Consider the following 25114-nt stretch of genomic DNA (forward strand, 5'->3'; position numbering starts at 1 on the left):
GATAGTACTTCTAATGGCAGAAAGGGGTTAAAATGATACCTGTGTTGGAGAATTCCGTCTTATGTTTCATTTTTTAATCTGTGTTTGAAGTTTTAAGTTAATGAGATTCTGGTGCTCCGGGGCGTGCCGATATGGGGATCTTTTTTGGTTCTCTGGCCTCATTATGATCATTCTGGGATTAAATGACAGGTCACTGAACCTTTCAATGACATGCTTCCTGCTTTAAATACTGCACCTGCACATGTAATATTGTGGTCTTCAAAAAAATAAAAATTTTGCTTCAACAAAATGGTGCTAGCACATGCGCAATAGCATCTATCGGCAAGCTATCTGCACATGCACTATGTTCTGAGGACCAGTGTGGGAACGCGCACAAGAAAAAGAAATTGTAGCTGTTGAACATAGCAACGCTCCCGCATTGGTACATGGAATACAACCGGCGACATTTTGTTGAAGCAAAAGTGTTTTTTTTAACACAATATTAATCCCTTAATGACTGCCGATACAACTTTTAACGGCGGCAGTTAAGGGGACTTATTCCTCCTGCACCTCATGTGCCTTCTTTTTACACAGCCTCCTCATGCACCTCATGCTCATTTATACACAGTATTTTTCTACAGCACAGCTATTGTCCTTTATAGTTGCCTCCTCTGGCAGCACCTCACACTACTGTTCCATATACAATTGGAAACAGTTGATCCCGAGAGAAATTGCACAAATTGCATACAGCCTACTTCTTCTGCAGCACCACACTTTTCTCCTTTAGACCTCATTCACACATTATTTGGTCAGTATTTTTAACTCAGTATTTGTAAGCTAAAACTTGGAGTAAAATAATCAGACAAAAAGTACAGGGTGGGCCATTTATATGGTTAAACCTGGGTGGGCCATTTATATGGATACACCTAAATAAAATGGGAATGGTTGGTGATATCAACTTCCTGTTTGTGGTACATTAGTATATGGGAGAGGGAAAACTTTTCAAGATGGGTGGTGACCATGGCGGCCATTTTATAAGTGGCCCACCCAGGTGTATCCATATAAATGGCCCACCCAGGTGTAACCATATAAATTGCCCACCCTGTAGATTAGAAACACGTCACCACTTCTGTAATTTTCTCCCACTCGTGGTTTTGGCATATAAATACTGAGGTAAAATACTGACCAAATACTGAACATGTGAATGTGGCCTTATATTATAATTATTATTATACATTTATTATTATTAGTATACATTTATATAGCGCCATTTATTCCATGGCACTTTACATGTGAAAAGGGGAAATATAGACAAGTACAATAAACATGTGTAAGACAAGAGATACATAAGTACAGAAGGAGAGAGGACCCTGCCCGCGAGGGCTCACAGTCTACAGCAGTGGTCCCCAACCTTTCTGACCTTGAGAGTCACATTTAGCTTTCAGCACTGAGAGACGGTCGTGAGCCACATCCAGCTCCCACCCCTTCAAAGTAGTGTCAACCAAAGCTTTTCCACAGAAATCACTCCAAAGCAGTACACTGAGATCCAGGGGTTCCCACAATACCCCCATTCAGTATTCTCCCATCAAGGACTCCCACCAAACTGTCGCATCCAGCTTTGAGCATCTCCTCTGATAGGTAGTATCATCCTCCAGTGTACCACACCTAAAACATCTCTAAACCCCTAAGACCAGTATATGTGCATCCAGATCTGTTCCGCTGTGCAAGGCTACTCACAAAATATACCATTTTGATATGTGCTCTTTATACCTGTTTGCTAGACCTGGACCTAATGCACCAAGGTGGCAGGCAGTTGCGAGCCACAATTCATGGGACCGCGAGCCACATGTGGCTCCCGAGCTACAGGTTGGGGACCCCTGGTCTACAGGGATGGGTGAGGATACACTAGGAGAGTGTAGAGCTGGTTGTGCGGCGGTTCAGTAGACTGAGGATCATTGCAGGCTGTAGGCTTGTCGGAACAGGTGGGTCTTCAGGTTCTTCTTGAAGGTCTCCATTGTTGGTGAGAGTCTGAAGTGTTGCGGCAGAGAGTTACATAGTATCGGGGAAGCACGGGAGAAGTCTTGTATGCAGTTGTGGGAAGAAGAGATAAGGGGGGAGTAGAGAAGAAGATCTTGAGAGGATCGAAGGTTGCATGCGGGTAGGTATGTCACAGATGTATGGAAAAGACATGTTGTGGATGGTTTTGCATGTCATGGTTAGGGTTTTGAATTAAAGCCTCTGGGCAATAGGAAGCCAGTGAAGAGCCTAGCATATGGGGGAGGCTGGGGAATAGCGGGGAGACAGGTTGATTAGTTGGGCAGCAGAGTACAATATGGACTGGAGTGGTGCCAGAGTGCTAGAGGGGAGGTCAGAGAGTAGGAGGTTGCAGTAGTCGAGGCGTGAGATGATAAGGGCGTGCACTAGTGTTTTTGTGGTTTCATGGTTGAGGAATGCGCGGATCCGGGAAATATTTTTGAGGTGGCAGGAGAAGGCAAGGGCTTGGATATGTGTTTTGAAAGAGAGGGCAGAGTTGAGGATCACCCCAAGGTACCGAGCATGCAGGACTGGGGAAAGCGAGCAGCCATAGACATTGATGGATAGGTCTGGTGGAGAGGTAGAGTGAGATGGGGGAAAGATGATGAATTCCGTTTTGTCCAGGTTAAGTTTGAGAAATCGAGCAGAGAAGAATGCTGAGATAACAGACAGACATTGTGGGATTTTGGTCAGTAGGGAGGTGATGTCAGGTCCAGATAGGTAGATATGCATGTCATCGGCGTAGAGGTGATACTGCATACCGTGGGATTCTATGAGCTGTCCCAGGCCAAAGGTGTAGATGGAGATGAGTAGGGGTCCTAGGACTGAGCCTTGTGGAACCCAAACAGATACAGGGCGAGGTGAGGAGGTGGTGTGTGAGAGGGAGACACTAAATGTTCGGTCTGTTAGGTATGATGAGATCCAGGATAGGGCCAAGTCTGTGATGCCAAGAGATGAGAGAATCTGTAGCAGGAGGGAATGGTCCACGGTGTCGAAGGCAGAAGACAGGTCCAGGAGGAGGACAGAGTAGTGTCAATTGCTCTTGGCGGTTAGTAGGTTGTTAGTGACTTTAGTTAGGGCAGTTTCAGTTTAGTGATTCGGTCGGAATCCAGATTGTAACCAGTCAAAGAGGCAACAGGAGGACAGGTGGGAGGACAGTTCAAGATGGACATGCTGTTCCAGTAGTTTTGAGGCGTAAGGGAGAAGAGATATCGGGCAATAGTTAGACACAGAGGATGGGTCGAGGGTGGGCTTTTTGAGAAAGAATGTGATTGAGGCATGTTTGAAGGGTGAGTGAAAGACACAATTTGTAAGTGAAAGGTTGAAGAGGTGTGTTGGGATGAAGACTGTGGCCAAGTTAGGGATGAGGTGAGATGGGAGTGGGTCAAGCGCGCAAGTGGTGAGGTGTGATCTTGACAGGAGGGTGGAGAGCTGATCTTCTGTAATGGTGGAGAAGCTGGTTTTAGAAGAACAGGGCTGAGTGGCTAAGAGGGGCATTGGAGGCTGCGGGCCAAAGCTTTCTCTGATCGTATCGATCTTCTGCTTAAAGAAGGAGGCAAAGTCTTCAGCAGAAATGAGAGGAGAGGGAGGAGGTACTGTAGGACAGAGTAGAGAATTGAAAGTGTTGAAGAGCTGTTTAGGGTTCTGAGACAGGGAGGATATGAGAGATGCGAAGTACGTTTGTTTTGCACACAACTTCCATCTGCCTCTCTTCTCTATGCACAGCCTCATACTGCAACACCTGACTTCTCACTCCTCTCATTTTCCCCTCACCCCCCTCATTTTCCCCTCGCTCCTCTCATTTTCCCCCCTCACACCAGTCATTTTGACCTCACACCTGTCATTTTCCGATCACTTCACTATTTTCCCCTCATTTCTCTCATTTTCCACTCACATCTCTTCATTTTCACCTCACACCTCTCATTTTCCCCTCACTCCACTATTTTCCCCTCACTCCCTCACATGTGCACAGCAACTTCCTGTTATGAGCACAGCGGTGTAATCAATTTAGGCTCCTCCCTTTCCCTTGATGTCATGCCTCACAGGAGCAGCTCCATTCTAGATATGATGGAGCTAGATGTGGCCTGTGCCTTCCGCGCACTGATACTCTGAAGGCGGCGGCCCTGATTATAGCTCGCAGTGGATGGGAAGTCGCAGCCGTTGAGTTTTGCAGGGTGGCTTTTGAGGTGAATGTGTCTCCGTCCGTCTATGCTAACAACACTGGCCATGTGGACGGGACTTTGCGTGTGGAGTGAGTGTGGCTATGCGGAGTGGGCAGGGCTATGTGGAGTGGCCATGGCTTAATACACACACATATATACACTCAGCTTTATATGTATAGCTAATGAGCGTGTTCAGGAAACATTGTGTTTTGTGGATGCACTGCCCACTTTTCTGTAAAAATAGCACCTGAGGAAGGAGGTCCCCCAAACACGTTGTATACTGAACACCCATATTATTACACAAGGAAAATAAGAATTTTGAATTGCTGCTTTGCAATTCTCTATTTTGGAATGACCAACTGACCAAAAAGCTGTTTTTTTTATACATGGTAGTGCAGTGTCACTACAATGAAGCTCATCAAGTAATGTGTGATAATTGCCCAGTGCAAACATGCCATTAGTTTGAGGTTCTCTAAGAGAAATAAAGAGAAATATTCATAGTGAGGGTAATTCACAAAATTAATTTGCAGTGTACGTGGGTGCAAAATCAACACAACAAGGTAAGTACTAGAGATTACCAAAAAGATTTGCATTACTCCAGTCCAGCATCGATTTCAGTACTCTGAGGCAGCTGGACATGAGCAGTGAAAACTTCCTCAGCCAGAACTCAAATAGCAATATCCTTGGTCACACTTGCGAATGCGAAGCTCCTGCAACATGATGATGTTTCGGTGACCCACTAATTTCTTAGGCGTCCAGGATGCGAGCAAGTAAGTACTAGCCAAGGAGTTTGCAAGGATGACTGCCCCTAAACTTGTCAATGCCTTTTCAATTATTGTCACTATGCTCACTGGAGCTGCATTATTGTCTAATAGGAGTTCTCTAATTTTTGCAAATTAAATAACAAGTGAAAATACATTTAGTAACTTTATACATTTTTTAAGTTATTACATGCAGTTGCTAGCAAACTTCATAAAAATTACTTTGTCCAAAGAAACTGGTATCAAGTACTGAGAATAGGGAAGTGTGGAGACACGATGTTCAGTGGGTGCTTTCGTCCACTGGCCAGGCTGTCTTTAGAAAGACCGTATGGACATGGGCTCAACACACTGAAAGCCCGCTCTGCTTAGCCGTGGGCAATATCCTACTTAGACAACACAGGGTGAGGGTAAAACAGAGTGGCAATACTTTGTTAAACCACCAACAGACAATAACATATAGAACAGTCCAAGCAAATACACAAGATGGTGCAAATTACAGAGTATCACTCTTCCGCTGGCTCACCGGGATTAGAGCAGCTGTGACTTTGGGGCTTCCAACAGTGGCACCCTGCTTTTGGAGGGAACCCACAGAGAAAAGGTTAGGAAGCTGACTGTCCATTGCTGAATGTGGTTAAGCGACCCAATTGTCCCAACCAGGCTTCCCATGTCACATGCCCCTGTGTGAGGAAGCCGGTCAGGCGAAACAGCGCTGTCGGGGTACGGCTGGGATCTGTCAGAGGCCAGGAAAGACATCCTGTTTTAGGTAATAATGATTCACCAATGTAGCAGTGATTATTGGTATGCACTAATGTGCTTTATGTTTTGATTATATACATATACAGTGGGGAAAAAAAGTATTTAGTCAGTCAGCAATAGTGCAAGTTCCACCACTTAAAAAGATGAGAGGCGTCTGTAATTTACATCATAGGTAGACCTCAACTATGGGAGACAAACTGAGAAAAAAAAATCCAGAAAATCACATTGTCTGTTTTTTTTTCATTTTATTTGCATATTATGGTGGAAAATAAGTATTTGGTCAGAAACAAGCAATCAAGATTTCTGGCTCTCACAGACCTGTAACTTCTTCTTTAAGAGTCTCCTCTTTCCTCCACTCATTACCTGTAGTAATGGCACCTGTTTAAACTTGTTATCAGTATAAAAAGACACCTGTGCACACCCTCAAACAGTCTGACTCCAAACTCCACTATGGTGAAGACCAAAGAGCTGTCAAAGGACACCAGAAACAAAATTGTAGCCCTGCACCAGGCTGGGAAGACTGAATCTGCAATAGCCAACCAGCTTGGAGTGAAGAAATCAACTGTGGGAGCAATAATTAGAAAATGGAAGACATACAAGACCACTGATAATCTCCCTCGATCTGGTGCTCCACGCAAAATCCCACCCCATGGGGTCAGAATGATCACAAGAACGGTGAGCAAAAATCCCAGAACCACGCGGGGGGACCTAGTGAATGAACTGCAGAGAGCTGGGACCAATGTAACAAGGCCTACCATAAGTAACACACTACGCCACCATGGACTCAGATCCTGCAGTGCCAGACGTGTCCCACTGCTTAAGCCTGTACATGTCCGGGCCCATCTGAAGTTTGCTAGAGAGCATTTGGATGATCCAGAGGAGTTTTGGGAGAATGTCCTATGGTCTGATGAAACCAAACTGGAACTGTTTGGTAGAAACACAACTTGTCGTGTTTGGAGGAAAAAGAATACTGAGTTGCATCCATCAAACACCATACCTACTGTAAAGCATGGTGGTGGAAACATCATGCTTTGGGGCTGTTTCTCTGCAAAGGGGCCAGGACGACTGATCCGGGTACATGAAAGAATGAATGGGGCCATGTATCGTGAGATTTTGAGTGCAAACCTCCTTCCATCAGCAAGGGCATTGAAGATGAAACGTGGCTGGGTCTTTCAACATGACAATGATCCAAAGCACACCGCCAGGGCAACGAAGGAGTGGCTTCGTAAGAAGCATTTCAAGGTCCTGGAGTGGCCTAGCCAGTCTCCAGATCTCAACCCTATAGAAAACCTTTGCAGGGAGTTGAAAGTCCGTGTTGCCAAGCTAAAAGCCAAAAACATCACTGCTCTATAGGAGATCTGCATGGAGGAATGGGCCAACATACCAACAACAGTGTGTGGCAACCTTGTGAAGACTTACAGAAAACGTTTGACCTCTGTCATTGCCAACAAAGGATATATCACAAAGTATTGAGATGAAATTTTGTTTCTGACCAAATACTTATTTTCCACCATAATATGCAAATAAAATGAAAAAAAAACAGACAATGTGATTTTCTGGATTTTTTTTTCTCAGTTTGTCTCCCATAGTTGAGGTCTACCTATGATGTAAATTACAGACGCCTCTCATCTTTTTAAGTGGTGGAACTTGCACTATTGCTGACTGACTAAATACTTTTTTTCCCCACTGTATTACTCTGTGACCACAGGAAATGAAATCCTTATATGATTGTTTGATTTAGCAGGACTGGCATTATACACTTTATTTTTTGCTGCTATTGTAAATATACCATAGTATATTAATTTGATAAGGTCACTTGTTTGTATAGGGTCTGTAACTGCATTTCCTACTATCACTGGCCCCTGTTTCCAGATCCCAGCCATTTTTATCCTGTTTGAGGATATTCCTTGTGATAGGTCTTATTTATTTATTTTTAATACTGATAATAAAATGTTTAGTTTTTAATTGAATTTTTGCCTATGCCTCTTTGTCCCTATTGATGATATGGGATGGTGAATATTATTATAGCACAATAGGCTGCAACAAACATCAAGTGTCAACATTCAGTCTTATATGAAAAATGGCCTATGTATCCTGGCCTACTGAGAAATATGTCTCGCCTAATTAAGAATAAATGCTGAGTCGTCACAGGAAGCAATCATTAGCTGACCACTACTCTCTCCATGATCTACAGTGGCAATATAGTCTAGCTAGCTGACAGTGATCTGTCACAGTGATAATTATACAGTATTTACCTATTCAAATGTCTCAATAAAGAGGTTGTCAAAGACTATGACATCTATGGCCAGTCTTTAAAACAGATCATTAATATCAGAACGGTAGTGACCTGACACCCGGCACTTCAACTGATCAGCTGTTCACAGCTATTTAATCCTTTTGTGGGAGCTGAGCTGCAGGAATCCCAAATGGCCACTGCACAGTGACCGGAGCCAATACACACCAAGGGATCTGTACAGAACATTCTCCATCTGCACTGGCTTCAGCTTCAGGCTATAGGAGTTCATTTCTCTGGAATTTGGGCTTTAAAATATGCAAAAAAGTGAAAACTGTTTTAACTGCAAAGGGAGGACAAACTCCATAATAATGCCTATGGATGTATTACTCAATGTCATGAAAGCTCTGTAGATATAATGTGTTGATGGCTTCACACACTATATTGTGCACTAGCTGAAGAGCCCGGCACTGCCCGGGCATAGTAACTAACTGTGGTTAGGTATAGCAAATTATAATTATCCTCCATCCCATATTCCCATGCCCATATACCCATCATACATATCCACCATCCCATAGGCCCGTGCCCATATACCCATCATACATATCCGCCATCCCATAGTCCCGTGCCCATATACCCGTCATACATATCATCCATCCCATAGTCCAGTGCCCATATACCCATCACACATCCTCCATCCCATAGTCTCGTGCCCATATACCCGTCATACATATCCTCCATCCCATAGTCCAGTGCCCATATACCCATCACACATCCTCCATCCCATAGTCAACCATTATGACATCATAATGAGCGGCGGGGCTTGCAACCTATGATGACATCAGCGTCGCCATGGCAACCAATATGACATCATAATGAGGGGCGGGGCTTGATACACACACTTTTTCCCCATTATGTAGATAGGGGCAAAATTGTTTGGTGAATTGGAACGCGCGGGGTTAAAGTTTCACCTCACAGCATAGCCTAGGACACTCTCGGGGTCCAGACATGTGACTGTGCCAAAGTTTGTGGCTGTAGCTGCGACGGTGCAGATGCCAATCCCGGACATACACACACTTGAGCTTTATATATTAGACTAGCTGAAGAGCCCGGCGCTGCCCGGGCATAGTAACTAACTGTGGTCAGTTATAGCAAATTATAATTATTCTCTATCCCATAGTCCCGTGCCCATATACCCATCATACATCCACAATCCCATAGGCCCGTGCCCATTTACCCATCATACGTATCCTCCATTCCATAAGCGAGTGCCCATATACCCATCACACAACCTCCATCCCATAGTCCCATGCTCATATACCCATCATACATATTTGCCGTCCCATAGTCGAGTGCCCATTTACCCATCACACATCCTTCATCTCACAGTCCCATGCCCATATACCTGTCATACATATCCTTCATCCCATAGTCCCGTGTCCATATACCCGTCATACATATCCTCCATCCCATAGTCCAGTGCCCATACACTCATCACACATCCTCCATCCCATAGTCCCGTGCCAATATACCCATTATGACATCATCACCATGGCAACCGTTATGACATAACAGTCACCATTGCAACCTATGATGAATCAGCGTCGCCATGGCAACCATTGTGACATCATAATGAAGGGCGGGGCTTGTTGCACACACACACACTTTTTCCCCATTATGTAGATAGGGGCAAAATTGTTTGGTGAATTGGGTCGCGCGGGGTTAAAATTTCGCCTCACAGCATAGCCTATGACGCTCTCGGGGTCCAGACGTGTGACTGTGCCAAATTTTGTGGCTGTGGCTGCGACGGTGCGGATGCCAATCCCGGACATACACACACACACATACATACATACATACACACATTGAGCTTTATATATTAGATTATTTACCTCTGAATCTGTTACAATTTTTGACATGGCACTCTGCTGGCTCTTGTAATAGAGAACTTTAGCTGTTGTTATGAGGGGAGTTTTCTTGTGTTATTGCAGGATTTTTAAGTCCTCTTTTTGTGCTATTTTAGCTGTTGTTATGAGGGGCATCGCTGGTACCGCACATGTTCCCTTTCAGGTACATTTGAAAGTCGTTTTTAAAGGGAATCTGTTAGTAGGATCAACCCTCCTAAGTTGTCTATATGGGCATATAAGTCATAGGAAGCTGAATAAAAAGATACATTGATATCCGCAATTTGATATCTTATTGCAGAGAAATCCATGTTTTTCTTATATGCAAATGAGCTTTTAAGATCTATGGGCCGGACATAGATCTCCTCTAGAATCTGCCTCCAAAGGTTATTTTAGATGAAAGGGAGCCTTACCAGAGTAAGACATGTAATGACTGGCAGTCTGCTTTCCTGATCTACATGTCTCACACTGGTAAAGTAATCTTTGGAGAGAGAATCTCAGGGAGATCAGTGTCCGACCCATAGATCTTAACAGCTCATTTATATTTAAATATGGATCTCCCTGGAATAAGACATCAGATTGTAGAGATCAAGGTGCCACTTTATTCATCTTTCTGTGACCTGCATGCCCCAATAGATTTTTGACTGCTCCCTGCATCTTTGTAATTTCTGATCTCAGCAGGCGACGTTTTGACTTTCTGGTTAATAGAGTGATATGGATGCACCAAATTTGCAAGCATGAACTTCCTTACTCCAGGGTATTTGAGGTTAAGAGTAGGGACTACATGGTGACTTTGGCCTTGATTGTGTGGTCAAATATTAAAATATAGCAGTGATTCACCACAAAATAATGAAATTGAACATGGTGGCGCTCTGACCAGCAGGTTGCTGTGATTTCTGTGTTGCAGCATCTTTTTACATCGTAGCTACATTGTCTTTCGCTATATTGTGCTGTAGTATCTCAATGCTGTGATTTTTTTTTTTTCGGCCACCCTTTGTGTGCCATGGCTGTCTAGGTTCAGAGATTCTTTCCATTTTATTTATTTCCTGACGCTGTTCTAGTATACTGGTAGCCGACAGCTACAATCTCATTCATGTTTCGACTTCTAGGTTGTTGGTAGCCGGATGCTATAATGACAATGTTTAACCAAGTAGCGGTTAAAGCAGGAAGCAAAGGTTTCTGCGGCACATCTGTCACTTTAATTTGCCAGAAAAACATATTTGTAGCCATCTGTCCGCCACTGTACCAACACTACCCTGGGTTAAACCGAAGAATGACCACCACGTAATACTACATTTCCCCAGCAGCAGACGAATTGTCAGCAGAATTCTTACAAAATCAGATTTTTGTTGGAGGTGTCAGGAGAATGATATGATCAGACAACATGTTTTATTAATATCAGCAACAGAAATGCTGCACATAACATACTTTACTACATATTCCATAATTCAGATCAGCCAACGGACTGTCTGAGAATAGACTGGAATCCGATATCCACACAATGGCGCTCTCTATGTAGCCAATGTGAATTTAGCATATAACGGGTGGTATAACTGAATTTCTTATGCAATAATCCTTAGCACAAATTGACAAATTTCCAGATTTCCAAGTTTACGCTGTGAATTTTCCCAGCATCTTGTGCTTGAAATTTCATCAACAATGGCTTTTCTCTCTAAAAAATCCAGATGGAAAATCCCCTGAGTATCTGGACTTGGTAAGTAGGTATCAAAACATACATATTTAACTTAAAGTATAGCAGACACCAATCATCTGTGTCATACAAAGATTAGCAAAGTAGTAAAAAAGTAACAGCTACCGTGCGACGATGTACAAGCAAAATATGTACAAGGTACCACGAAAACGGAGCAGGAGCTTGCTAGACAACGGTTTTACCTAGATTCTACCATTATACCTTGTTATCAAGTCCATCATTATTTCTCTGTCATTAGCCATGGAAAAGGATAAAAGTATCCTGGAAAAACCGACAAGACGAAGAAAAATATCTCCCCCTATGATTACTACTTTATCTCATTTTATCTCCAGTTCCGAGCGCCTCTGGAAACATTGACATACGTGCGAAAGCGGTTTTATAAATTTCAATTTTATAATCGGCAGATTTCTTAAAGGTTTAGAAGGAATCTCTTACCTGAGATGCATGTGACTCCTGAAAGCTGGTAACGCAAAGGAAGAAAAGTAGACTGTACTGTAATCCAGAGGTCATACTGACAAGTCCCTAATGCAAAATGTACTCAGACTGGATGCTAATGAAAACCACAGAGCTTCTTCTGAGTCTGTTCTCCTCTGTGAACTTTCCTCTAGCAGATGTCTTCAATGCACACCCATATATTTGAATGAGGCAGCATGACCACTGGTGCTGCAAGATCAAAACTTCATTGGAGTGTACAAATTTCTGAGTGTGCAAGCCCCTGACTGCTACTACACACAGCTCTCTCCAGCTGTTGACACCTAAGTTGCTGCTTGTACCTTACTAAGTCTTTCTCTATCCCTCCCACATTTTTCTCAGCAAAATTTAAAAGGTGGAGAAAGGACGCCTTATGGAAAAAAGTACCCAGGATCTGACAATGCCAGAGCAAGTTGCTACGTCTCATTCAGCCCAACAAAACTTGGAATTCTCGCATGTGTAGAGACAGGATGTGTGAAACATTAGGATCGTCTCCGCTGAGCCCAGTATACAGTGTTTCATCTGAATGCGAAGAGCACAAACATTGGTTTCAATGTGAATTATTAAAGCCACTTGTGCTTGAGGCTGCGTTACCGTTATAATGGCCACATTTTCAGTGTTGCACAATGTTTATAACATTGGGGCGTCTGTAGATAGAACACTTAAGGGCTGTTTATCCAATTTTTACACCACCCCTCTACTGGAGTAGCATGTGCAACAAATTAATATGTCAGAGTAAAGCTACTGTACTTGTCTGGTTGACCATGCAAACTTTCCCACCCATATGTCAAAAGTGGTAAGAGAGATGTAAAATCACAAAAAATTGCGCATTTTAGTGCAAAAACAATATGCAACATGTCCTTTGTGATCTTTTGACAAGAGAAATGATATTTTTGCCTATGTAGTGATTTATAAGCAAAAAACAAGTGAGGGGAGGGGATAGGCTCCCATCGCACACCGAAGTCAGCTGCCGGCTTCACAACTCACAAGATGACGAGCGGCGGGGGAGCAAAGGGAAGGTGAGTATTTATTTATTTTACATCAGTACATCCATACTAGTACTTGGATGACTATGGGGTTCATAATATTTTATGGATAACTATGGGGTGCATTATATTTTATGGGTGACTATGGGGTGCATTATATTTTATGGATGACTATGGGGTTCATAACATTTTGTGGATGACTATGGGGTGCATTATAATTTATGGGTGACTATGGGGTGCATTATATTTTATGGATGACTATGGGGTGCATTATACTTTATGGATGAATAATGGGTGCATAATATTTTATGGATGACTATGGAGTGCATTATACTTCATGGATGACTATGGGGTGCATTATATTTTATGGATGATTATGGGGTTCATAACATTTTGTGGATGACTATGGGGTGCATTATAATTTATGGGTGACTATGGGGTGCATTATATTTTATGGATGACTATGGGGTGCATTATACTTTATGGATGAATAATGGGTGCATAATATTTTATGGATGACTATGGTGTGCATTATACTTCATGGATGACTATGGGGTGCATTATATTTTATGGACGGCTATGGGGCTGCATTATACTTGAAGGATAACTATGGAAGAGCATTACACTTTATGGATCACAATGGGGTGCACTATACTTTATGGATTATATGGGGGTGCATTATACTTTATAGATGACCATGGGCTGCACATTATACTTTATAGATGACCATGGGCTGCACATTATACTTTTTTATGACTATGGGCTGTGCATTATACTTTATGGATGACTTTGGGCTGTGCATTATACTTTATAGATGACTATGGGCTGTGCAGTATATTAAATGGATGATTATGGGGGCTGCATTATACTTCTGCTATGGAGCCCTGTGACTTCTATGTTCGCCCTGTTGAGTATAATGGTTATTTTTTTTCTATACATTAAAGAACAGCAGCAGAATGAGGGACAAATATCAAAATGAGGGACATATATACCAGTATAGAGAGCAGATATATATTTAATATATAATTTTTTCAGGAAGTGGGGGGCCCTGGCCTAAATCTTGCACCAGGGCAAATCAGACTCTAGTTATGCCACTGACTAGAACAGCACTGTAGAAAAGACGGCTAACCCATCAGGTAGTACCACATAATTAGCGGAGATAGGAAAATAGCCACTATCTATAATGAACTGACATTTGAGAAAAGCAAAATAACAATGTAACTAATCAAAATAAGGTCAGCAAACTAATCACAGCTGGACATGTTTCACCCAGCTTCTTCAGGGGTGTGTGAGGATGGGTCAAGAAATGAAGGTATGCAAAGAGAGCAATAAGGTGATGAGACAGCATTTATTCTTAATTATGCAAGCTGTATATTTAGTAGGCCCAGGGACATGAGCTTATTTTTCATATGAGTCTGAGCGTTAACTCTTGTAGATAGAATTGATGTTTGTGAATTGTTGAATGGTTGCTGTTTACCTACAATGAGAGATGACCTCCTCCCACCTTCTTCCAATCCTCTGGGAAAAATGCTTGAATAATGGCTGTGAACTATAAATGGAGGATCTGCATCTGTTTAAAGAGAATCTATATGACAGTGGCCAAGGCACCATGGCTCCAACCGGAGGAATACAGATTTGACAATCTACAGGCATCAGCTTAAGGGACCATGGCCCCAGCTGGAGGACTACAGATCTGCTCCTTTGACCATTGCTAAGCCCTCAAAGATGTTTAGAGAATCCAGGTTGGGACAATCAGGTCACCTGGTTACATACCTCAGTGTACTTTGTCAGTTTCCTAAACTTATCGTTACCTTCTCTCTGTGGGAGCAGAGTTGCAGATGTACTATTTCCCGGTGAGCCAGCGGAAGGGTGAGACGGTCATTTGCAGCATCTTATGTACTTGCTGGATCTGTACCATATGTCGTTGTCTATTGGTGGTTCAATAAAGTATTGACACACTTTGTTACCCTCACCCTGTGTTGTCTGATTAGTGATATGCCTACGGGAAAGGAGTATGGGATGTTAGTGAGATAAGCCCTAGTCCATGTGGTTTTTCTAAAGACAGCCAGGCCAGCGGACGAGAGCACCCACTGACCCTTGTGTCTCCACTAATAATAAGAGACAAAATACAAGAAGGAGGTCAAATGTGCAGTCATAATCAAAGCATGTGCACTATCCTCTTACTCGTTTAAATATCTTCCGCCCTCAGCTGCATGCTTCCAACACCATGGAGATGAATCTCCACCAATACCAGGCACCATGCTGCTGACACCAGTAAGTGAGAGGATATGGGATTTATCACTGGCTGGTGTCAGCATGTGAGCTGTGTGCATGTGCCATGTGACACTTTCCCAGTCTAATTTCATGCAGCCGCTGAAGATAATGCTTGACCCTTGCAAATTGAACTGGGAAAATAGTCTACAGACAGCGAGCGAAGTACCCTGAAACAGCAGCCTGTTGATGGGTGTCTGGCTTGTCTAATATCCATAGTCATGTTTCAAAGCAAAGATAGGACATTGACATATATGGTGACTAAGGTGCACTAGAAAAACAGTTGTCTGTCCTCCTGACAGGGAAACGATTTTCACAATTCTCCCATGTAGCATTTCCAATAAGACTCCTTACTTATCTTGTCTCTCTAAAGGGAATCTGTAACCAGATTTTTGCCACCAAATCTGAGAGCTGCGTAATGTAAAGACAGAGATCTTGATTCCAGCGATGTATCACTTACTAGGCTGTTTGCTGTAGTTTTTATAAAATCACTGTTTAATCAACAGGAAATTATCACCAGAGAACTAGTAAACCTGTTGCTATGTAGTCCTCCATATTTATGAGCTCTTTATAACACCTCTCCTGATTGAAAGCTTTCTGCCTATGCACAGTGTACACAGAAAGCTACCAATGAGTTTTGTGGACAAGCTTATACAGAGATCAGCATTCAGAAACCTGCAGCAGATGAAACAGGAATTTTATCAAAACTGCAGCAAGCAGCTCAGTAAGTGATACATCACTGGAATCAGGGTCACTGTCCCTATATCATGTTGGTTTCAGATAAGGTAGCAAAAACATGATGACAGATTCCCTTTAAGGAGAGTCAGTCCCCCCTTTCCTTAAAAGATTCATGTCAAAGTGTATAAACCCTCTTGATAGAGAGGTTCACCCATCCAAGAAGACTTTCTTCACAGTAATATTGCGTGGTCATCTAAAAGGTGTTTTACATTCTCGGCCCCGTTAACGTCATCTAGGAGCTAAAATCCTGGTCTGATGTTGGTTCCTTTTCATACATTTCATGACTATTGAGACAGTTTCCACCCCTTAAATTGCTAACAATGCATTACCTCAGAAGTGAGGGGTTCTTCACAAAAGGATGAAACCTAAAAGAGCTTGGCCTACTCCCTGCATGGGAAACCTCAGTGGTGCACGTGCCTTAGGAAAGAATGAATGTGTATACCGAGGATAGCACAGTTTAGAAACAAACCCTGCTGTCTTCTCAAGGTGCCCAAAGAACAAACTACATTGGATCATGTGGCAGTGCAATACAGTGTTTCCACACAGTGAACACGTAAGTAGCAAAAAAAAATCCTATATGGTGCATATATTATACCACAGCTAGAAGAATGATGAAATTAAACCATACAGTGCAGAAATTAATAAAGCATACTGATCATTATAGATATAAAGCTACATTCAGATCAAAAAAGTGTGATAGAAACACTCATTTAATAAAATTCCAAATTTTATTTAAACATACCCCCTGGAGGAAGCATTGACAGCGAAACGCGTGTCGGGGTTTAAGAGTTTTAGCGGGCCACTTGGCATCTGTACGCAGCAAGTGCTGGGAGCAGGTAATATGTATTTATGAGACACTAATAGTGCTATTTATATGTTTGGTGGTGAGCCGTGATTGGGTTCAGCTTTATGTGCAGTATAACGGCAGCATTTGCAGCCGTCTTTATGTACTTTTTCTTATGTCCACGATAAGGCTCAATATTGTGTGAGGCACATGGCAGTATTTGGAGCTGCTTTAGCGCGCTTTCCCTTTTGTGCAAAATATGCAACTCATTAAATGGTGTGTTTTTTTCCGCTATATCATGTATCTATATTGGGGCATTAATTTGTAAGCAGGCTATGTGGCAAATTGCAACATTTTATGGACAATAGGAGTACGTTATGGGGAAATTTTCTCTTATGAGTATATATACAAAATAGGATGTGGATAATTCCTTTTGATCATCTACTTGTTGCAAATAATAGCAGTTGCAGCCACTTTAGTGTGCTTTTTGTATCCCAAGTGTACAACTTATTGAGTGATGCGGTTTTACCGCTATACCATTTGTTCACATTGTGGCGTTAATTTGAAGACATATTATGTGAATCATAATTAATTAGGCCATGCGGCATGTTGCAATGATCAAAGAGAAAAAAGGAGCACTTTATTAGTAAGTACATATGTTGAACAATATATACTGTATGTCTCTCATTAATTTTTTTTAAAAATGTTTCTGCTAGAGTTATAAGGAAATATTCCCATTATTCTGATATATGCAGAAAAGATATTTTTTGGACAGATATATATATTAAATAAAATATGTCCCTCATTGTACCTATGTTCCCAAAACTTGTGTATACGCTAAACTTTGATCTTTCTATGGTATGAGGCATCTTGTTTTATATGTTTAAATAAAAATTGGAATTTTATTAAATGAGTGTTTCTATTACACATTTTTTATCTGAATGTAGCTTTATATCTACAATGATCAGTATGCTTTAGTGATATTTAAAGTGTGGCCAATTCCTTGCTCAAGGGCCAGTCACACTAAGCGATATCGCTAGCAATATCGCTATAACGTCACTGGTTTTGTGACGCAGCAGCGATATTGCTAGCGATATCGCTATGTCTGATACTTACATCCGACCGGCTCCCCCGCTGGTTATCGCTGATCACTCGTTATCAGCTTCCTGCTGCGCTTCCTGTGGCGCTGACGAGCGATGCGTGGACGCGGGCAGGAGGACGTCAGGATCGCCTCGTCTGACAGGTAAGTAGCGACCCCCGTCCCCAGCGATGTCGCTGGTGAGATCTGCCTGTGTGGCAGCTCACTAGCGACCACTTAGCGATGCACCAGCGATCCTGACCGTGTCATATCGCTGGTCGGGATCGCTGGGGCATCGCTAAGTGTGACATTACCTTAAGGGAAATGGGCTTGGGTAGTGTGCTTAACAATGCAGAAATTGCCTAGCTGTTCTCAAACTCTGACTAGAAATGTAGTCACACATAAAACAGTGTTTTGGCACCCCCTGCTGGCAGAAGTGGTGTATACACCCACTTTAAGAGAGCAATTCCCAACATTTTTAGTGAAGACAGTTATTCTCTGGATTAAACTTGACTCTACCCAAACTAGAATCCCTTTACCCTTCTCATTTCTGTGTGTGGTGTCTATTTCACAATGTGGAACAAGTCTAGGAATAAAATCTCCCTGTAGCGAATGGCAATATCGTGCAACTGAAAATGGACCTTGGAGAACTACTCAGGTAACTATACTACACTGTTAAATTTTGAAAAATTATCTAAATCTTTAGTTATTTTATTACGTACTAGATGAAGAGCCCGGCGCTGCCCGGGCATAGTAACTAACTACGGTTAGTTATATCAAACTATAATGATTATTTCTATATATATAAAGCTGAGTGTAAAGCCCCGACCACTCCACATAGCCACATTCACTATAATATCCCACATCATCCCATCAGCCAGAGCTACCAGACTACTACCCATAATATCCCACATCATCCCGTCAGCCAGAGCTACCGGACTACTACCCCTAATATCCCACATCACCCGTCAGCCAGAGCTACCAGACTACTACCCATAATATCCCACATCACCCGTCAGCCAGAGCTACCGGACTACTACCCATAATATCCCACATCACCCGTCAGCCATAGCTACCGGACTACTACCCCTAATATCCCACATCACCTGTCAGCCAGAGCTACCAGACTACTACCCATAATATCCCACATCACCCGTCAGCCAGAGCCACCGGACTGCTACCCCTAATATCCCACATCATCTCGTCAGCCAGAGCTACCGGACAACTACCCAAAATATCCCTCATCATCCCGTCAGCCAGAGCTACCGGACTACTACCCCTAATATCCCACATCACCCGTCAGCCAGAGCTACCAGACTACTACCCATAATATCCCACATCACCCGTCAGCCAGAGCTACCGGACTACTACCCATAATATCCCACATCACCCGTCAGCCATAGCTACCGGACTACTACCCCTAATATCCCACATCACCTGTCAGCCAGAGCTACCAGACTACTACCCATAATATCCCACATCACCCGTCAGCCAGAGCCACCGGACTGCTACCCCTAATATCCCACATCATCTCGTCAGCCAGAGCTACCGGACAACTACCCAAAATATCCCACATCATCCCGTCAGCCAGAGCCACCGGACTACTACCCCTAATATCCCACATCATCCCGTCAGCCAGAGCTACCGGACTACTACCCAAAATATCCCTCATCATCCCGTCAGCCAGAGCCACCGGACTACTACTCAAAATATCCCTCATCATCCCGTCAGCCAGAGCTACCGGACTACTACCCAAAATATCCCTCATCATCCCGTCAGCCAGAGCTACCGGACTACTACCCAAAATATCCCTCATCATCCCGTCAGTTAGAGCCACCGGACTAATACCCATAATATCCCACATCATCCCGTCAGCCAGAGCCACCGGACTACTACCCCTAATATCCCACATCATCCCGTGAGCCAGAGCCACTGGACAACTACCACTAATATCCCACATCATCCCGTCAGCCTGGAGTCAGAACCAGAGCGCTGAGTGGAATGGTCCTAACTTCTATACTCTGGATCCCTTTAAGAGAGGCCTGGCGTCAGAACCAGAGCACTGAGAGGATTTTCCCTGACTTCCATACCAATGATCCCTTTAATAAAAGCCTGGGGTGAGAATCAGAGCGTTGAGGGATTTACCATAATTTTCAGACCGGAAATCCCTTTAAGAGAGGCCTGGGGTCAGTAGCAAAGCACAGAGTGGATATTCCCTCACTTCCGTACCGAGGATCCCTTTAACCCCTTCACCCCCAAGGGTGGTTTGCACGTTCATGACCGGGCCAATTTTTACAATTCTGACCACTGTACCTTTATGAGGTCATAACTCTGGAACGCTTCCATGGATCCCAGTGATTCTGACATTGTTTTCTCATGACATATTGTACTTCATGTTAGTGGTAAAATTTCATTCAAATAACTTGCGTTTATTTGTGAAAAAAATGGAAATTTGGCAAAAATTTTGAAAATTTCACAATTTTCCAACTTTGAAGTTTTATGCCCTTAAATCACAGAGATACGGCACACAAAAAACTTGATAAGTAACATTTCCCACATGTTTACTTTACATCAGCACAATTTTGGAACCAAAATTTTTTTTTGTTAGGAAGTTATAAGGGTTAAAAGTTGACCAGCGATTTCTCATTTTTACAACACCATTTTATTTTTAGGACCACATCACATTTGAAGCCACTTTGAGGGGTCTATATGATAGAAAATACCCAAAAGTGACACCATTCTAAAAACTGCACCCCTTAAGGTGCTCAAAACCACATTCAAGAAGTTTATTAAACCTTTAGGTACGTCACAGGAATTTTTTTGAATATTTAAAAAAAATGAACATCTAACTTTTTTTCATAAAAAAAATAATTCAGGTTCAATTTTTTTTATTTTACCAAGGGTAACAGGAGAAATTTGACTGCAAAAGTTATTGTGCAATTTGTCCTGAGTACGCAGATACCTGATATGTGGGGGGGAACGACTGTTTCGGTGCATGGCAGAGCTCAGAATGGAAGGAGCGCCGTTTGACTTTTTCAATGCAAAATTGGCTGGAATTCAGATTGGACGCCATGTCACGTTTGGAGAGTCCCTGATGTACCTAAACAGTGGAAACCCCCTACAAGTGACCCCATTTTGGAAACTAGACCCCCTAAGGAACTTATCTAGATGTGTGGTGAGAACTTTGAACCCCCATGAGCTTCACAGAAGTTTATAACATAAAGCCATACAATTAAAAAATCATATTTTTTCCACAAAAATGATCTTTTCACCCTCAATTCTTATTTTTCCAAGGGTAACAGGACCCTAAAAGTTATTGTGCAATTTGTCCTGAGTACGCTGATACCCCACATGTGGGGGTAAACCACTATTTGGGCGCATGGCAGAGCTCGGAAGGGAAGCAGCGCCATTTGACGTTTTGGGCTGGAATTGAGATCGGACTCCATGTCGCGTTTGGAAAACCCCTGATGTACCAAAACAGTGGAAACCCCCCACAAATGACACCATTTTGGAAACTAGACCCCCTAAGGAACTTATCTAGATGTGTGGTGAGAACTTTGAACCCCCATGGGCTTCACAGAAGTTTATAACATAAAGCCATACAATTAAAAAATCATTTTTTCCACAAAAATGATCTTTTCACCCTCAATTCTTATTTTTCCAAGGGTAACAGGACCCTAAAAGTTATTGTGCAATTTGTCCTGAGTACGCTGATACCCCACATGTGGGGGTAAACCACTATTTGGGCGCATGGCAGAGCTCGGAAGGGAAGCAGCGCCATTTGACGTTTTTGGCTGGAATTGAGATCGGACACCATGTCGCGTTTGGAAAACCCCTGATGTACCAAAACAGTGGAAACCCCCCACAAATGACACCATTTTGGAAACTAGACCCCCTACGGAACTTATCTAGATGTGTGGTGAGAACTTTGAACCCCCATGGGCTTCACAGAAGTTTATAACATAAAGCCATACAATTAAAAAATCATATTTTTTCCACAAAAATGATCTTTTCACCCTCAATTCTTATTTTTCCAAGGGTAACAGGACCCTAAAAGTTATTGTGCAATTTGTCCTGAGTACGCTGATACCCCACATGTGGGGGTAAACCACTATTTGGGCGAATGGCAGAGCTCGGAGGAAGGGAAGCAGCGCCATTTGACGTTTTTGGCTGGAATTGAGATCGGACACCATGTCGCGTTTGGAAAACCCCTGATGTACCAAAACAGTGGAAACCCCCCACAAATGACACCATTTTGTAAACTAGACCCCCCAAGGAACTTATCTAGATGTGTGGTGAGCACTTTGAACCCCCCAGTGCTTCACAGAAGTTTATAACGCCCGGGCGTGAAAATAAAAAATTCGTATTTTTTCCACAAACATGATCTTTTAGTCACCATTTTTTTATTTTCCCAAGGGTACCAGGAGAAATTGGACCCCAAAAGTCGTTGTCCAATTTGTCCTGAGTATGCTGATACCCCATATGTGGGAGAAAACTACTGTATGGGCACACGTCGGGGCTCGGAAGGGAAGTAGTGACGTTTTGGAATGCAGACTTTGATGGAATGGTCTGCGGGTGTCATGTTGCCTTTGGAGAGCCCCTAATGTACCTAAACAGTGGAAACCCCCCACAAATGACCCCATTTTGAAAACTAGACCCACTAAGGAACTTATCTAGATGTGAGGTGAGCACTTTGAACCCCCAAGGGCTTCACTGAAGTTTATAATGCCAGGGCATGAAAATAAAAAAATCGTATTTTTTCCAGAAACATGATCAATTAGTCCCCAATTTTTTCATTTTCCCAAGGGTAACAGGAGAAATTGGGATGATTTAGCGAATCCTGCTTTGAGCAGGGGGTTGGACCAGATGGCCCAGGAGGTCCCTTCCAACTCTACGATTCTATGATTCTATGATTCTATGATTCTATGACCCCAAAAGTTGTTTTCCAATTTGGCCTGAGTACGCTGACACCCCATATGTGGGAGAAAACTACTGTATGGACACACGTCTGGGCTCGGAAGGGAAGCAGTGACGTTTTGGAATGCAGACTTTGATGGAATGGTCTGCGGGTGTCATGTGCGTTTGGAGAGCCCCTGATGTACCTAAACTATTGAAACTCCCCACATGTGACCCCATTTTGGACACTAGACCCCCCACGGAACTTATCTAGATGTGTGGTGAGCACTTTGAACCCCCAAGTGTTTCACAGAAGTTTATAACACTCGGACGTGAAAATAAAAAAATCATTTTTTTCCACAAAAATGATATTTTTGCCCCCAATTTTTTATTTTCCTAAGGGTAACAGGAGAAATTGGACCCCAAAAATTGTTTTGCAATTTGTCCTGAGTAGGCTGATACCCTACATGTGGGGGTAAAACACTGTTTGGGCGCATGGCAGAGCTTGGAAGGGAAGGAGCACCATTTGACTTTTTCAACTCAGAATTGGCTGGAATTGAGATCAGACGCCATGTTGCATTTGGAGAGCCCCTGATGTGCCCAAACAGTGGAAACTCCCAATTATAACTCCAACCCTAACCCCAACACACCCCTAACCCTAATCTGAGCCCTAACCCTAGCCCTAACCCTAGCCCTAACCCTAGCCCTAACCCTAGCCCTAGCCCTAACCCTAGCCCTAACCCTAGCCCTAACCCTAGCCCTAACCCTAAGGCTGTGTGCACACGCTGCGGATTTTGCTGCGGTTCCGCAGCAGTTTTGGCCGCTGCGGACCAGCAGCAGTTTTTGCTGCGGTGTACAGTACCATGATTCCCTATGGGAATCAAAAACCGCAGTGCAGACGGTGCGGAATTTTCCGCGCGGATTATCTGCGGTTTTCAATCCGCAGAAAGAATTGACATGTCAATTCTTTCTGCGGATTCTCCTGCGGTTTGCCATCTCCTCTATTGAGGAGATGAAAAACCGCAGGACAAAACCGCAGAGCAATCCGCAGGTAAAACCGCAGGTCTTTTGACCTGCGGTTTCACCTGCGGATTTTACAAAATCTACGCTGGTGAATCCGCACCTAATCCGCAGCGTGTGCACACAGCCTTACCCTAACGGGAAAATGGAGATAAATACTTTTTTTTCAGTTTTATTATTTTTCCCTAACTAAGGGGGTGATAACGGGGGGTTTGACTTACTATTTATGGTGGTTTTTATGTTTGGCGGCTGTCAGACGCCAAAAGACGCTTTTTATTGTAAAATAGTTTTTGCATCACCACATATTGAGAGCTATAATTTTTCCGTATTTTGACCCACTGAGTCATGTGAGGTCTTATTTTTTGCGGGACGAGTTGACGTTTTTATTGGTACCATTTTCGGGCACGTGACATTTTTTGGTCGCTTTTTATTCCTATTTTTGGGACGCAGAATGAACAAAAACCAGCGTTTCATGAATTTCTTTTGGGGGGGTGCGTTTACACCGTTCCGCGTGCGGTAAAATTGATAAAGCGGTTTTATTCTTCGGGTCAGTACGGTTACAGCGATACCTCATTTAGGTCGTTTTTTTATGTTTTTGTCGGTTTTATGCAATGAAAACTATTTTATATAAAAAATAATTATTTTTGCATCGCTTTATTCTGTGAGCTATAACTTTTTCGCTGATGATGCTGTAGTGTGGCTCGTTTTTTGCGGGACAAGATGACGTTTTCAGCGGTACCATGGATATTTATATGCGTCTTTTTGATCGCGCGTTATTACACTTTTTGTTTGGTGGTATGATAATAAATCATTATTTTTTGCTTCGTTTTTTATTTTTATCTTTTAAGGGGTTCGCTTAAAGGGTTAACTAATGGGACAGTTTTATAGGGCTGGTCATTACGGACGCGGCGATACCTAATATGTGTACTTTTATTGTTTTGTTTTTTTATTATTTCCAAAAAATGGATTTATTGGGGGAATAATTTTTTTTTTTTTTTCTAATTTATTTGGCGATTTTTTTAAATTTATTTTTACATTTTTTTTTAATTTTTTTTTAACTTTATTACATAGTCCCAGGTGGGACATCACTGTCCTGTGACAGATCGCTGATCTGTCACATCACAGATCACTGTGACAGATCAGCAATCTGTCACAGGCATTGAAGCAGACTTCCTCTTGCCTGCGCTTTGCAGGCACTGAGGAAGCCAGCTTCCTCAGGTCCCCGAAGGCCCCCGTCGCCATCTTGGATTCGGGGGCCTGGAGGATAGGAGCCCCCCGCAGCAGCGCTGCACTTTGCGCTGCCGTGGGGGGCTCAGGGAAGCATGGAGGG

General features: G+C 42.9%; 1 protein-coding gene across 1 annotated transcript in view; it reads right to left on the reverse strand.

The window, feature by feature from the left end:
- FBLN7 (fibulin 7) overlaps positions 1 to 12363 on the reverse strand; it is a 355887-nt gene extending 343524 nt beyond the window's left edge. The window contains exon 1 of the mRNA XM_073545161.1: positions 11976 to 12363. Within this exon, the coding sequence (XP_073401262.1) occupies positions 11976 to 12050 (75 nt within the window). The 5' untranslated portion in view covers positions 12051 to 12363. The remainder of the gene's footprint in view (positions 1 to 11975) is intronic.
- Positions 12364 to 25114: the final 12751 nt, after the last annotated feature.

This window comes from Dendrobates tinctorius, unplaced genomic scaffold, assembly GCF_039654945.1.
Source record: "Dendrobates tinctorius isolate UK_male_01 unplaced genomic scaffold, ASM3965494v1 ptg000140l, whole genome shotgun sequence".
Taxonomy (NCBI): domain Eukaryota; kingdom Metazoa; phylum Chordata; class Amphibia; order Anura; family Dendrobatidae; genus Dendrobates; species Dendrobates tinctorius.